The sequence below is a fragment of the Alosa sapidissima genome, chromosome 8 (assembly GCF_018492685.1).
Source record: "Alosa sapidissima isolate fAloSap1 chromosome 8, fAloSap1.pri, whole genome shotgun sequence".
In the NCBI taxonomy this organism is placed as follows: Eukaryota; Metazoa; Chordata; class Actinopteri; order Clupeiformes; family Clupeidae; genus Alosa; species Alosa sapidissima.
Genome location: NC_055964.1, coordinates 16906223 through 16922694, shown reverse-complemented (window position 1 = coordinate 16922694; position 16472 = coordinate 16906223). Strand labels below are relative to the sequence as shown.

General features: G+C 44.0%; 2 protein-coding genes across 5 annotated transcripts in view; one reads left to right on the top strand and one right to left on the bottom strand.

Annotated features, from left to right (window-relative positions):
• The window catches only part of zdhhc8b (zinc finger DHHC-type palmitoyltransferase 8b), a 51284-nt gene extending 39032 nt beyond the window's left edge, over window positions 1-12252 (bottom strand). For all 3 annotated transcript variants that reach the window (XM_042102042.1, XM_042102043.1, XM_042102044.1), the window contains exon 1: window positions 11955-12252. In XM_042102042.1, coding sequence (XP_041957976.1) covers window positions 11955-12058 — 104 coding nt within the window. In that variant the 5' untranslated portion in view covers window positions 12059-12252. The remainder of the gene's footprint in view (window positions 1-11954) is intronic.
• A 382-nt stretch (window positions 12253-12634) lies between these two features.
• On the top strand, window positions 12635-16455 carry pgam5 (PGAM family member 5, serine/threonine protein phosphatase, mitochondrial). Of its 2 annotated transcripts, none has more exons than XM_042102050.1 (6): window positions 12635-13470; window positions 14037-14209; window positions 14314-14439; window positions 14627-14715; window positions 15056-15186; window positions 15629-16455. In XM_042102050.1, exons 1-6 carry the CDS (start codon window positions 13238-13240, stop codon window positions 15777-15779), a joined length of 903 nt encoding a protein of 300 aa, XP_041957984.1. In that variant the 5' UTR covers window positions 12635-13237; the 3' UTR covers window positions 15780-16455. The 2 variants fall into 2 exon arrangements, with proteins under 2 accessions (XP_041957984.1, XP_041957983.1); XM_042102049.1 differs by having other exon boundaries at window positions 15053-15186.
• Window positions 16456-16472: the final 17 nt, after the last annotated feature.

The window sequence follows — 16472 nt, the reverse complement described above, 5'->3', positions numbered from 1 at the left end:
AGATATGCAAATGCCTGGCCCTTTCGAGAGATCGTGTAGGGGCGTGGTGGATGCAAGTGTGGATGCAAATGACCGTGTTGGAAAAGCATTTCTAAGAGTAGCTCTCTGCATGTTCCACAGAGGAGAGAGAGCAAAAATACTCTGGGCTTTCTCTTACATATGGGGCCCATAATCACATGCCACGCTGTGGTGGCAGAAGCGTAGAGTATAGATGGGACAGTACGACTCCCTTGAGCTTCTTGGATGCTGCATTGTATTTAAACTCAGCATGCCTCCTTTTATATTTTCAAAAAAGAGGATGAAATTGTGGGATATCTGCAAATTGCATCTTTTTGAAGAATGAAATATATTAAAAAGTTTGCGGTTTTGCATAATGCTAGGCTAAGCCACAACGTAGTTTTGTGATAAAAAAAAATGTGGTAGGAATAGTAGGCTCAAAGCAAATCTCCAAACCAAAACAATTCCAAATTGCTAAAAGGCTTATCCTTCTGTTTATTTGTAGATCAAGTTGCTCCCTTTGGTGGATAGCAATTCTCTGAGAAGCTGTAATCACCATATAGGCCTATGAATATTATGGTTACTGTCAGATTTTGTATGTAAATCAAATTAGCTGGGATTGCTCTCTCACGTACCATTGCTATCAATGGAAGTAAGTAAATCAGTCAAGATTGAGAAGGGGTCTGGGAATGCTTTGTTTGGCACATTAAACTCTTATCAACCGTACAGCAAACACATCTTTTTTGTAATCAAAGGCTTTAAATACAGTTGTTCACTCGATTCTAAGGAAGATACAAGTTGGTGTTGTTAAATACTGATACCAGCCATCGGTTGTGTTCAACAGCACTCCTAACCATACTCCCCTGTCTAAGTAAGAACAAGCTCATCCCATGCCGGATAAGCGATTGTGATCAGTTCCTGCTGGGTCTTCTGTGATTTTGGAGATCGCAGTGAATTGAGGCATTGCCAGACGGATCTGCAGAGCAAATTCAAGCTGGCAGTTCACCCTGTCTAAATTCAAGAAGCATAAGGAGAAACTGTTTATTTTAACTGACCAGACATACTGGAACATTAGATAATATATAGGCCAGACACAGTAAACACTGTTAACACAGTAAACAGTTAACAGAAATAAATGTTGCCATGGATCTCAGCCAGGCTTCCACTCCACACTGGCCCCTGGTTGAATCCCTGCTACCACCTTGAAAGGTGTCCTGATTGATGAGAAAAGCCTCTCAAACTCTCTGTTGAACTCAAGGGGCCAGCCCCACAGAGCTGCTCAATTAAACAAGCCCTGCATCCCAATGTGCACCTCTGCCCACAACAGAGCAGTTGTATTGAGTATGTGTGAGGTACCCACACAAGTGAGGGAGAGGAGGGGGAAGTCAGGAAAATGTAGTACACTGCAAACACTGTGCATTGTGTACAACCATTACATATGGAACACCTAACATACACAACATAACACAAAACATAAGACAGTGTGTTTAAGGTAAATCATTTTTGTAACGGCATTCTAGAAAACACTTCCTGGCAAAGCAAATAAGAGGCAATCATGTTTGATAGTGCAAGCGCTATATATCAGGCAGAATGGCTGATAATATGAAGTTGCCTGTGTACTGAACAAATACAGAAAGCCACTTGAAAGCTGGAGCCTACAATAGCTTGTGTTTGCACAGAAAACTTTGTATAGTTGTATAGACTGAATACACATAAGCACACAGCTGAAAACCAAATAACTGTTGAAGGGTATAGTGTAAAATGACTGCCACATATTACCACACATAGAATTTAATGGGCACATTTTCATTTCACACACTCTCATAAAAATCTTTTTCAACCCATGACACTAATTGCATCTCAGTGTTAATTCTACATAGTAGATCATCGCTCACAAAATAGGCTCCTTTATTGCAGACCACTACTTTCAGAGGGCAACGGCTGACAGATGCAATTAGAGAATGCGAGGCCTTTGTGACATGGCAGACACCAGGCTACAGACTGCGTGTGTGCAGTGTGTGCACATGCACGCAGACACACACACACACACGCAGACACACACACACACACACACACACACACACACACACACACACACACACACACACACACACACACACACTCAAGCTGAACTCAAGAAAATGATCACATGAAAGCGCCTCTAGCCTCTCCTCCCTCTCCCCGGCCTCGTGAATGAGACAGTGATTTGCGCTGTTTGGGCTTTTCCATCTGCCCTCCCTCCTGCTCCTGGATAGGCCGTTTGCCATGGCAACATGGGTAAATCTGGACTATTGAAACAAAATCAGAAGGAAGCTTCAAAAATGCATTTCAACCAATTTAGCACAATCATGTGGATTTGGCAGCAGCAGTAAGTGCTGAGGAGGGTTGGTAAATGTGTCTATGGAGCTAAACGTGTTGACAAAATGGCAGACTCATACAGGCACCAGCCGGATTAGAGTCCTTCAGCCATGTACAATAGCTGTACAGTAATCAGTGTTTTGTTCAAACTAAGTGTGCCTAAGAAGTCTCTTTAGTTATGCTATCCAGCAACCCTGACCAGATTCTCTCTCTCTCTCTCTTTCTCTCTCTCTCTCTGCATTTATCACCGACTACAACACCACATGGCATCCTACACTTCATCCCCAAAACACCAAGCCACTTTGGCTGGTGACAACTTAAGAGCAGCTCAGTATAACCACACATGATTAATTTCCATCCTACACTTTCAGAGCGTGATCACCCTTCCCTGTCCCAAATAGTGGATGAAAAATATCTTATGCAGTGCTTCAACAAAACAATAACAAAGCTGTATAGTATAGTATAGTAACTTGGGTTAATCAACAGAGCAAGACTAGCCTCATGCTAAAAATACTCTCAAATATGAGAGGAGCTCTCTCATTGGAAAGTGTAAATATGCAAAATATATATACCCAAACTTTTCCAAATGACTGATTTCTGGTTGGTCATCTGCCGGCTGAGCAAAACAATTTGCCTAAAAAGGTCAGATGGTTGCGTCACAAGAACAAGAAGAAGCCAAACAAAGAAACTCTAGAGAGATAAGACAGGAGTCACCACTTCCTCCAGTGCAGCCCTGACCCTATCTCTCCACAGGGAAGAGATAACTGAGGACATTTCTGGGGGTTGGGTCCCATGATGATCGATGACTGCACACAACCACCTAACATAACATAACATCACATGGGGGCTCATGCCCCAGAGTGTAGCACTGTAGCTGCCTGGCCACTCTAGTTGTTGGTTGCAGCAACTTGAGCTAGGTAGATTCGATTATTTTCGTTTTTCTTTGTACCGACAGTACTCGGTGACCTCGAGAAACAGAGATCTATGTGAAAAATCACCGGAATTCTCCTTTAAGGCCTGTATAGACACTACCTAAAATGATCAAGGTAAACATCAGCATCAGCATCAAGAGCCTAACACCACTATCTCAACTCAGTAGAGACACGACAAGGAGATGAATGTGATAACGATAAGTGAGAAGGTAGCCCATCAACGAGAAGCATACAACTCCTTCATGACAAAACCTGTTCCTTCATTCCAATACAAGCCTCTTCCAGTCTGCACAGCTTTGAAAACTTCCTGGCCATACTATGGATTTCCCCTGTATAACAACAATTACCTCACAGGATTTTGACAGCATATGATCTAATTCTTGGGGCCGCATCAGAGGTTATTCTCTCAAAGCCAAGAAAAACATCCCGCTGGAGTGTAAATAAACACAGTGCAGGAATGTTTGATGGGGGGGGGGGGGGGGGGGATGTGTCCGTCAGCGTGTTGCCATAGTTACCATATCTGTGCTCTATATTATGCGCACCCTTGCATGAAGTCTGACTCACGTTCGGAGGTAAGGCAAACGTGACAAATACAAATCTGCACTGAAATACATTAGCATAACTTAGTTTAGAGAACACAGCACAATTTACGCAATTACACTCAATATGGCTGGGTCTGACAGCGCAATGATTTCTCAGTCAGTTTTCCTTTCGATGAATTTTTACAGTCAAATTGGTCCATTTGCATTTGCAATTTCTCATCAATTTGCCTGTCCAGGGAGCTGCGGATTACGAGCGGTGGTGGCGGTGGCAGCGGTGGCAGGACTTCTTCACGGCTAACAGAGCCATCCGACTTGTCTTCTGGAACACTCGCTCTCACTCTCAGCTGTGTGTGTGCCTCAGTTCTAAGGCCAGGCACTACGCGAGGTGTTGAATACCGATTAGACACAGACACACACGGCAGCATTACTCACGGCATGAGTTGACTGTCAAAGACACCTCTCAAGGACAAGAAGAGAGAAGCTCAGAGAAATGCAATCATAGAACATATAGCACAGCTGACATTTATTCATACACATTACATATTCTGCACAATAACAAAATAATAATGGTAAAAAAGGACTGAAATGAGTCAAGGGCAAACAGGCAAGGAAATATTATGTTCCTTGAGATCTGAGTGATTCTTGCTCGTGGGGATGTGTTTGTGTAAAGACATCTTTTGATCATCATTGAACAGCTGACAAGACAATAGTAGAAGGGGGACTGTAAGTACACCAGAAACAATAGGAGCTATGACATTAGAATTGAAACCACACGTTCACATAGTTTGCTGTAATGCATTGAGCATGAAGTACTTAGTATAATAAAGAATTGTGAGTATCACAATGTATATTAAGTAGGTAGAGTAAACATTAACTAGAATGTACAGGTACTGAAAATAAGTTTAGTACAATGCAGGCATTAAGTAAGAAGTGTAAACATTAACCACAGTGTACTGTAAATAGGTTCAGGTCACAGTTTTAGTAATGTAGGTATTAAGTAAGTAGAGTAAGCATTAACCACAGTGTACTGAAAATAAGTTTAGCTCTGGGCAGGCCTGAAACATCAATAGAGGTTCCGTGCAGCTGCACAACCTTGTCTACACACACACACACACACACACACACACACACACACACACACACACACACACACACACCTGATGGCTTCACTCAAGCCTATTCAACTTCAGAGCTAAGTTGCTTTTTCTTGGAGTCCCCTGAAGCCTTTGTGCTCCACAGTTCACAGACACTACATGTGTGGTCATCAGCCATCAACAACAACCTAGAAAAACAAGCTTCATTTCCATTATTCAGAAGCATTCTCAATCAGAAACACAGCTGACCTTTTCTGCTAGGAAAACAGTGTAGGCTTCACAGAGGAAAAGATGACAGCATACTCCCAAAACATTCACTCATAATGACTGAAAGCTCTCTAGTAAATAGGCAATCATTAATGACAACTAATTGCCTGTGTTTGTGTAGATACTAGTAGCCATAATGATCCACACAGAGTCATTTAGTTTGTCCCATTTTGTTAGAGTAGTAATCAATGGTTTATTTTTGTCCTGACTGAGGCGAGGCCAATGACATCTCTATCTCTGGGCTACTGGTTTATGACTGGTTCCCCCTAGCGAATATAGGCCACGCTGAAGGCTTTCTAAATATATGGGAATGCGGTGGACATGATAAGAGCTCCTCCACGCCAGTACAGAGACAGCGGTAAAAAGCCAACAAAAAGCCTGCTAAGCATTTGGTGCTCAGTCTTCAAAGCCACCCTGACCACTCACATTTAGGCTGAGCTGCCCTTTGGAGATGAATGGTGGACATTTCTGTTTGATGTCTCCTACTACTGGGACTATTTTTTTTTACTTTTTGTGTGTGTGTGTGTGTGTGTGTGTGTGTGTGTGTGTGTGGAAAGGGGGGGGGGGGGGGGGGGCTTTCAAGCATGACACGACACTGAGAAAATCCCACGATAATTAACCAGCTAACTCTTCCACTCTATCAAAAGGCCTCTTCTTTGTTCAGCCAGGCTAAGTGTGGGTATGAGGTGTGAGAGACAGATTTCTGTTTCAACTTATTCCTGGTCACGGTCTCCCTCTGCCAAAAAGAGGGAAAGAGGGAGAGCGAGAGACAGAGACAGACAGAAGGAGAGCGAGAGAGCGAGAGAGAGAGAGAGAGAGAGAGAGAGCAGGGTGGAGACACCCTTGGAGGGAGCAGCTGGAGATGCTAAATCAGTTCCACATGTTTTTCTTTTTCTTTTTTTCTTCTTTTTCTGGGAGGCGTTTCCAGAATGCTCCTCTGCACCACCATAGCAGCAGCGGCGGCGGCGGCGGCGGTGCAGGGCGGCCAAATTGAGGGACGGCCAGAGGGCCTCCCTCCATCACTTGCTCAGCCTCGCCTCGCCTCCACCCACTCTGGCCTCTGCCAGAGCCTCAGCTTCTCACTCCCAGTTCCCGCACTTTTCACCTATTAGCGTCTTTCTCAAGCACACACATGGCTTCATTTACTTCCCCCATGCCATCACGAGGTGGGGCTCCACTTTGGTGGGAGGGTGGGTGGCTCAGGCAGAGTAAGAAACATGCATAACAGAGCCAGGTTTCCATTATGAGACAAGGGCTATGTACGGTGTGTGTGTGTGTGTGTGTATTTTTAAAACACAACTCTTATGTCTTTGGTTACTGGGATATGCACCGATGAAAAGAAAGAACCTGAAACCTACTGGAAGCCCACAACCAGTCTCTCCCAAAATAGGCGGACAATTTCACAGAGAGCGAGAGACCGACCACAGGAGGGGACAAAAACAGTACACAAGGACATCAGGGGAAAAAAAGGAATGAATGTCCCACAGGCTGACATGCCCTCTCCAACATTTGCCAGGCCCTAAAGACTGTCTGGTGACCACGTCAAATGCGATGAGGTGCTAATTCATTTTAAGCCCTAAAAAACCAGGTTGGAAATAAATATCAATAAGCTCCACGGCCTGCACAGCGCCTGCTGAAAGTACATCGATCCAGGGCTTGTTAAAAGCACAGGGCCTGGAACAGATGCCTTAGAAAAAAAGAGAGCTGGGGAAAAAAAACCCAGCATGCCTCATTAGAACCTCTTAAATACCAACAAAACAGGTCTGTTACAACAATACAATCTGTTCTTACTGAATTATGCATGCACTCTTTCCGACAGTGTCGTTTCCTTAAATCTACGACATGTTACAAAGGATAAACATCTCACAGAGTGTTTACGTAGGCAATACACTCACTGACGCTGATTCATTTTGATTCCACAGAATCATGTTGCTTTCTGTCTGTGTGCCAAAGTCTCGCTCTAAGGTCTGACAGGGAAGAGGGAAGCTGCCCAGAGAATGCCAGGCAGTCTGCATTATCTCACACTGACTGGCATGAGCTGTGAACAGTGGGGTATAGATGCAATAAGATTAGACACTCTGGGCCTTTTGATTCTCCCGGCCTCCATTCATACACTCACTTCATACATTCATCGGTCCAGAGGCAGACAGGAGCAGTGGCGGCAGTGGAGGTAATGATGGCAGCTCAGCCGGCCACCCCGCCCCCCCCCCCCCCCCCCATCTCACCGCTGCACCTTCACGCTCGACAAAGAGCTGACGGTCGTCGGCTTCGCAGACGCGGAAAGGACAGGTGAGACAAGACGAGACACTGATCACCAGGCTCATCCGAGGGGGGGGGGGGGGGGGGGGGGTTTGGTTGGGCCCAGGGGTGTGGGGGTAGCTGCTGGACGTGCCTCATTTCACCGATAAGAGCGACTGCAACACATTTCCTGCGGTCACTGATGAGTCAGATCAAAGGGGAGGTGATGCCAGCGGTAGCCACAAACTCACAAGTGGGAGTGGGAGGAGCCGAGAGTGCAGGGGGGAAAACATGTAAAAGATTGCATGAGTCAGACTGTCTTAAAGTCTCCCGCCACACTGATACAAACTCACTTGCAGGTGTTACGTGTGATTCCATCTATTTGCAATTCATTCAGTCTATAATACAGTATCCTGCAGTGTGAGCTGGCAGAGCCAATTTTACAGACATTTTCCATAGCTTGCGGCGTAGTAATGTCTGTTGAGTGATACACGTCCTGATAAGGCAGCAGAGACAGGTTTAGGTTCACGGAGAACAAGTGCCGCAGAGGTAGCAAATGCTCTTTAGGCACTAGCCATGCTCTCAACAGAACACTGGAAACTGTGCTGAAGGAAGACTATGGCTAGTAGGAGTTCCTTCTCAATTCGTCCAAATGTTTCTCAAATCTCACTCTGATTACAGATGAGTAGAGCTGGACCCGTTCCAGTGGGCTTGAGCTCCACAGGGGACTATATACAAACCATTTCTCGGCGAAAGAGAAAACAGAACTGACCTAGATAGATTAGCAGGGGTCTAAGGAGCTGAAGAACAGTTAGGTTATTCAAACTTTAGCGTGGGTTTGGACAAGATATTTGAAATAGCATCACACACAGCCCACCGTCTTCACAAATGTTCTAATGTTCCAGATTTAATTAGCGAATGTCAGGGGACCCCTAAACATGGAGAGGACTCCATGACCTAAATACAACATATGACAATAGCCCTGTCCCCATCTGATTTGACAAGGCGGCACACATTGTACTGTGTAGGTGGATGAAGTGATATTGCTCTGTGGTCCTACAATTAGAAAGAAAAAAAAAAACTCTCAAGTGAAAAGCTGCAATTAGCTCTCGACAGTGTTGTGCAAATTATATGAATCACTTACGGATATTAATGCACCCGTCTTTCTTCTAAATAATAAGCATTCATCGTGTGTTTCAAATCCTGGTTTGAAAGCAGGGTATTAACAGTAGTTGGACACACCAATCCAAACGTTTTCCTGTGCCCGTTTACACAAGCTTGGTGTGCTACATCAAAACGTTTAGTGTGGATTAAACACAATCTAAAAGCAAAAGAGCCCTACATTTAGCTTTTGTTAGGACTGTTGAGTGACTAGAGTATGGTCTAGCAAGCAAACGAGTCCAGAATTATGACTATACATCTAAACACGTCATAAAAAGAGTAAATGAGCTTAACTGGATGATAAAGCAAACCATTAGGCAGCCTTACTAAAAGAGAAAAGAGATACATTTCCTGAACCTTAGCCACTATTGCACTACTTAAAAACAACATACTGAGAAGAGACGATTAAAATCACTGGGGGATGAATGTTCAATTACATGCTCACAAAGTTCTCCTAAATGCTTTGGGGATTAGGGGGATGTTTAAAAACAGAGCAGACGAGAGCACAAACACACTTATCTCTCTCTCTCACCAGAGTCACTTTGGCATCATAGAGGAGCGCCTTTAAGATTAAAAAAAGTCCTCTTCTTAACCTTTGACCCTGAAATTTACCCTCATCTGGGATGGCTGCAGAGCAACTGTGATCACCCTTGAGCACAAGCACTTGTCTGAAGAAACAGTCTCCACTGATATATCGCTACAGCTCTGATATACATGCACACTAAAGACAAAATTCAACAGAATACTAATATCAATTATTATATAATGAAATCAGCATTTAATAAAACATAATAAACTAGTTACATATTTGATGCCAGCTAAGACTATTTTCATTCCATTTGGCTAGTTCCACTTCCCCATCTAAACTTCAGACAGACTGCTTTCCGACTGGACAGTCTTTCCGACTGGCCAATAGACACTTCCCCGAAATCAATTCCATTCCCTGAGTTGATTTAGGGACACCAACCAAGTAGGTGAACTGTGGCTGTCTGAAACACAATTTGTTCTAGATTTTTCTATATTAACGACTGTGGTGGATGTAAAATACTAACACGACTATTTATAGACATAAAGTAGGGTTAGTATGGATTTTCAATCTTTAAAAAACAAACAAACAAACAAAAACATGTCCTATTCACACGGCTCTTCTGTCCCCATATGGAACTGACTGTATGCACCATAATGCCACTCTAAGCTTCCTGGCTCCGAGCCACTGTAACACAAGCACAATAATGTGGCGATTTGTGTGAGTGCCAATGCTGGGCCGGTCTCCCCTCCGCACGGGCTGATGAAAAGGGCGCTCACGTGGCCCGTGACTCACTCTCCCCTCACCATGACTTGGAGGGGCCGGCTGGTCTGCAGACTGCGCTCGGAACGTGGAGCATGTGCCGCTGCACCGATGGACGGGGCTGGAGGTGGAGATGGTGTGTGTGTGTGTGTGGAGGGGTGGAGAGGGGTTCTGGGTTGTGTGGTAAGAGTGAATGAGGACATAGTGCAAGGCCCGTGCACGGCATGTGATATCCCTCTTAGTGATTCAGACATTCCCCAATCCTTCAGATATTTATCGGGGGGAATCAAAGAGCATTGGGGTAAAATCCTAATCTCCCCAGGCACCCATCTGCTGGGGGAAACCGGCCCCGAAATGTGTTGCTAGGGTCCAGTCACATGCAGCTGGGTGCAAAAAGGGAAAACAGAGCAACAACGGGAGAGAGAGATACCAGTGGCAGATGACTTGTCACCCCTTGGACATCAGAACTTTCATCATCAACATCAACTTGACTTTTTGCATTATCTTACCATCAGGTACAAAGTAAAAAGGATCCACAACAAAACAAACGCATGTGAACAAAACAAGACAAAAATCGTTGCATGTGCACTGTGAATGCATACTGCAGTAAAATGAAGGAGATTAATTTTTTTATATTGTCAAGAAGTATAGTCTTTCTTGAATCAGTGTGTTCTATAGGATCAGACTAATGTAATTATTACAATTTACCCTCCATTAATTGCTCTTTATGTGTTTCTTTGTAAAGCCAATATGGTTTGAAAGAACATGCCACTCCGGAGCAACTGACCATTCATATGTCTGCCCTAACATGTATAACTTTAATCTATGCATATTCACAGAGAACTGTAAAAGGGCAAACTCACTGTACTAGCAGGCAACACAAATAGTAGCACTAGGGGCCTACTAGGTTTGTGTGCACAGCTGTATATTCTACCAAATAAATGAAGAACCGATGAAATAATGAACAGTTTGGATCCCAGTCATGGTCTGAGCAGAATAAACAGAACTAGGCCTGCATTATGAAATATCTCACATGGCCAAGCAAACACCAACATATCAGCAACCCAATCACTATAGACCCTTTCAACAAGGTAAACAAAAACAATGCTTGAACGTTCTATTTGGGCCCCAATCTACTTCCTCTGCATTAAGATAACATATGGAATGTTAAAAAGGAAGTCTTGTGGGGCCAACTATGATGCTGATAATGGAACTCTCTTGAAAGGGTCCATAACAATGTTGCCAGTATGCTTATAGCTGTAATCAATAGGCTACTGCAAGGTGATCACCTCAAAGATCAGTGTCCCTGATCAAAACACTGCTCTTTCTTTATGTGCTTCTCAAATAAGAAGGTAGTGTCTCTTCCTCAGATCTGGTAACCGATCAGGCAGTATAGCTTCATAGAAACATTGCTAGACAAGAGGTGTTGAAAAACGATACAACCAACAACCGGCGCCGACTGATGTGGCCTTGTAGTACCAAATCATACTTATGGTCAAATGAGTCAAACGAGTGTGCCATTCTATGGTGCCATTTCGTAATATCCCTCATTGCGATGACTGATACGGGGCCGGGTGAACATCTTAACGCTTTCTGAAGGAAAGACGTAGGCTGCTGTTAACTTTGCCAGAGTGATCTCTGCAACATATTCCGTGAAAGATGATGCACCGCTCACACTTGGTCAAACACAACACAAAAGTTATAGCTCTATAGCTGTTGAACCAGCTAACGTTAGTCATGTGGAATGCTAAAGTTTTCCTTCACGTAACTGATTCCATTGAATGAAGCAAAATCTGTGCTCGTAACAGCCTAACTACTGATGGAATTAACAATTGAAATAATAACTACAACAGGTAGCCCATGCCCATCAAATATATTCAGGTTACCGTTAGCTACAGCATCGGAAAATCAACTGAGAAAACATCGGCCCATTGTGGACTCGACCTGTCAGAAACTTTACAGAAATAGCGCAAGCAACGATTCAATCCAACAAGAAAATTCTGAATCACCATATACGTTACAGTAACTGAATTAATGGGTTCAAACATATTCCCACAAATAAGACTGCGGAACTTACGTAAAAACGAAGAATAAAGTGGTGGATCCAACAAGAAGAGTAGCTGCAGTGGACACCGGGATATATTTGGTGGGTTTAAATCTCTTTCCAGCGCTGTTGGGCATTCTGTAATGTCCACATTCCTTAATTATTTATTCCTATCGTGGATGCATAAATCTGGAGGTCTGTTCAGTGCAACCCTTGAACACGTAAGGTTTCGCTAGTTCGTCGCCGCTGCTACCGTTAATTTTCTCTAAGGTCGTTAGACAGGCAGTCAGAAATACACGGCGCTCAAGAGGCTGAAAATCCCACCCTAGCAATCCAACCCACTGCTGAGGTCACTGCACTGCTTGAAAGGTGGAGCCTCTTCTATGCAAATCCAAGAGGTGTGCGCTCCGTTAAAGTGTTGCAACTAGTCTTGAAGAATTAACCTTGGTTAGATGCCGCGATGGCTAGAGAGAATGGTATTCAGTGTGGATTTAAGTAATAATGTTCCAGTGTAAGCTTACGAAAAAGATGGAATGGAATTTCTAGCATAAAGTCAGGCAGAGGTGACAAAACAGCATTAGCGACTGGAAAAGAGGACATGTTTGAAAATGATATACTTTAGTAATGAGTTCCACATACCCTCTGCTGGTGAGTAGTAATAGTGCAGAGTAAAGAGAATATTTTGGTGAACGCGCGCTGGCAAGACCACAAGTCAACGATTCTGCATTATTTGCAATATCTTACAAACGACAGAGAAAGTACTCACTGCTACCGCTATAGTCTAAAATAACCACAACGATCTAACCGTTAATTGTTTTACTACAACGTAATACTTCGGCGAAATATTAAAACGGGAGCTGATTTAGTGACAGGAAATGTTATGGTAACTATTGTATCCGTCCTGTTTGACGTTAACGAGCCACCGTATGAGTTTGGTCTTTTGCCTCCCCTGAGTCTTTAGCATAGTGACAACTTTATTTTTAGCTATCCTAAAAAACTAACTTTAGCTGTCGGACACTCCCGAACCACAAGTGCTTAGTATTTTATTTTCCCTAAAACAATGCAAATATTTTCGAAAGAGGAACGGTGATGTGAGAGTTACGAACATAGTCTTGCTGCCGATGGTTGACACTTCCGAAGCATCTAACTGGCTTGCTAGCTGCTAGCATATTAGCTGACCGGAGGTGTCCAACGTTTATCCTTTGTGCGTCATAAGCTAAGTAGCTAGCTGTTCCAGCTCTTTGTGCGCACAGAATTAGCTATATATTCCCTTAAGGAAACAGGTGAATTGCCTGGCATTTGGGAAATCTACCAGTATGTCGTTTCGGAGGGCAGTTAGGTTAATGTGTGGTTTTGCGGGCGGCTCAGGCGTGTTAGTATATGCTGCTTCGGCAGCTGAATCGAGGGGATATTTTGGGGAGACGCAAGGGGAACGGCAATGGTTCAAAACTGGCCTCGCAATTATTCACGCAGCTCAGCCAAGCGTATTGTTATCGGGGAACAATTCAGTGCAACCGAGTGGAAACGGTTGGGATTCCAACTGGGATAAGTATGTCTGTGTTGTCTAATGTTATGTCATGTTCAGGGTTGAAATGTCAGCTTCAGTGAAACAACTGTTACAATCAGATCAGATAGTAACTTAGTCTGCCTGTGAGCATTACCAGGTCTTTGGCCTAAGTTGACTTAATAAATCACTCAGAAGTCATTGCATCCTGGTGATGTGACATATTGTTGCTTCAGTGGGGAACTGAAACAAGTGATCACAAAAAGCAACACATAGGCCCCCAACATATCTTCATTGAGCACTATGAAGAAAGATCGTCCAAAGTCTTTGAGAGAGATGCTAATTTTCTGTTGATTTGCTAGTGGCAGTGGTCCCAGAGTAGCGTATTGGCTTTACCAGTATTGTTTTTGCAATTTATTGAAAATAGATTCTTTAATGGAAGTTAAATCTACATGAAAACACAACCACAAAATAATTGTTGAATATGTTGATGTACACATTCCATATAACAACCAGGTTTTAAAGTAAAACCAAGAAGTAAGGGTTGCCCAATAAGCCCATTTTTATTTTCAGCCTACTAATTGCTTGCACTACTTCCTTATTGCACATAGGAGGGACCCTGCTTCACTATTAAATGGAAAGAAAAAGGAGAGCACAGGTGATGACTTGGCAACAGAGGTGGAGAATAACAAACCAAAGGCCACCCGTCATATCCTCCTCATTCGCCACTCCCAGTACAATCTCAGTGGCAGCGAAGACAAGGAGCGGTTTCTCACCCCACTGGGTATGGGTAGTGGAAGTCTGGCTTAGTCTGAAACAATGTAAGTTCAAGCTCAAGGACGTGCTAAAGCACTTCTCTCTATCTCTCTACCTCTCTCTTTTCCTCAGGTCGCGAGCAGGCAGAGTTGACAGGACAGAGACTGGCGGTTTTGGGACTGAAGTATGATATCCTTGTGCACTCCTCCATGACAAGGGCTACAGAAACTGCTCGCATCATAAGCAAACACCTCCCAGGTCAGAAGAAGTTGCTACTGTTATGCTGGTTGTAGGTCAGCATTCAGCTGTGTTAAGGATAGTTGTCATTTGCAGAGGATTGCTCCTTTGTAACATCAGCATTTACTTCCCACATCCTTGTGACTACAAACATGTTAAAGACTTAAAACATGCACAGTGCCTAACAGTTCCTATTTGAAAACTGCAGGGGTAGAACTGTTGAGCTGTGACTTGCTGAGGGAAGGAGCTCCCATCCGACCAGTCCCCCCTGTTGGCCACTGGAAGCCTGATGCAGTGGTACGGTTCATGCAATCCACCTCAGTGTCACTCCCGTGTGCTGCAAGAGCCCATGGTTATTTTGTGTCATTTATCAGCCAGACTCTAGATCCCTAGATCTAGAACTCTAGCTCCTAACCTTTTAGATCTCCATACACTAACCTAACATCACCATCTAAGCAGCAGTCCTCTCATAAGGCCGGTGCACTGACATAGTGAATACCACATGGGGGCCGCCATGTATTCCTTGTCATGAGCCCAAAGGAATGAGAGGGCCCTGAGGTCCTCATTTGTGTTGTGTGTGCGTGTGTCTGTGCGTGCGTGCGCGCGGTGTGTGAACCTGTGTACCCGATCCCAGCAGTACCACGAGGACGGGGCCCGGATCGAAGCCGCTTTCCGCCGCTACATCCACCGCGCCGACGTCAAGCAGAAGGAGGACAGCTATGAGATCATCGTCTGTCATGCCAATGTCATCCGCTATTTTGTGTGCAGGTGTGTGCCCCCCCCACCCCCCCATCAGTATGGGTTCCGCAGCTCACCCCCTCTCCCTCTGTAGGATAACGGGGCCCAGTCATCATATTCGCTGTTCTATCTTTGCTATTTTGCTCTATCAGCTCTCTGTTGTGACACTCATACCTAATGTGCACTCCACCTGTGTGTCAGTATTGAAAGCAAACACTTTGGTGACCTTAGTGGTGTCAGGTCAATACTATGTATTGAATAAGTCAATTCTAGGAAATGTCTGCTTGACTGGTAAGTCGTAACTCTACAGAAAGCATTCGCCTTGCACAATAATTGTATTTGCATACAATAAGGAACGTTTTATCAATGGCATACTGGTATTTAGAGCACGAGGACGGGCTGTGTATATTCTGTGTTCTTGTATTGAGTTTGTGTCCCAAGCTCTGTGATGAAGACCTCTCGTGTGTTGCAGGGCTCTCCAGTTTCCCCCCGAAGGCTGGCTGCGTATGGGCCTGAGCAACGGCAGCATCACCTGGCTCACCATCAGGCCCAGTGGCCGTGTAGCACTCAAGGTGCTGGGCGACTCGGGCTTCATGCCCCCAGACAAGCTCACGTCGACCTGACGCCACACGGCCACTCACCATGTGGGACTGCCGCTTCAGCTGGAGGCTGTGGCTTGTTTTTGCTGTTTTTTTTTTTGTTTTGTTATTGATTCTCCTTAAGTGTCTTGAAAGTGTGACAACTGTTTTGTTGCTATTTTTGTATTGATGATGATGATAAGGCAAGTAGTTTACCTACCTAATGCCATGTTTTTTCGTCAATTACATTCAGGACACTACACCACCTTGTATTAACTTGGGTTTTGTACGAAAATGGGTATGGGAAAGTTGTATGGGGGAAAATAGTGTTTGCATATTTTTTTCTGGATTACTGGAGCTCTGAATATGAATGCAAGTAAGTGTCTTGTCATTCAGGAGGACAATGGAGGGGATTCAGTCAAACCAACATTTGTCTGATAACTTGGCTATTGTTGCTCATATATTATGTTGATGGTTTGCCTGCGAAATAATGACTCCTGTCCTTGATATGCGTGCAATAGAGTTGAAGCATGTTAATGTGTTTCTTCCTCTATGTCTCTTCAGGAAATACACCTATGACAACTACTCCAGTTTTGCTTAATTCATCGGTTGAGATATTTTAGATGTTCAAAATGTAATTTAATAATGGTGGAAAATTTGACGTTATTTGTGAAATGTTAATTTCCAAAAGTGCCAAATACAATAGATTTTAAGTTCCCAACAGATGTTTTTTTTTTT

Coding starts and splice junctions, on each gene's coding strand:
- pgam5 (XM_042102049.1), top strand. CDS start 13,238: ATGTCGTTTCGGAGGGCAGTTAGGTTAATGTGTGGTTTTGCGGGCGGC. Junction 14,716..15,052: donor ACTGGAAGCCTGATGCAGTG/GTACGGTTCATG, acceptor ACCCGATCCCAG/CAGTACCACGAGGACGGGGC. Junction 15,187..15,628: donor ATCCGCTATTTTGTGTGCAG/GTGTGTGCCCCC, acceptor CGTGTGTTGCAG/GGCTCTCCAGTTTCCCCCCG.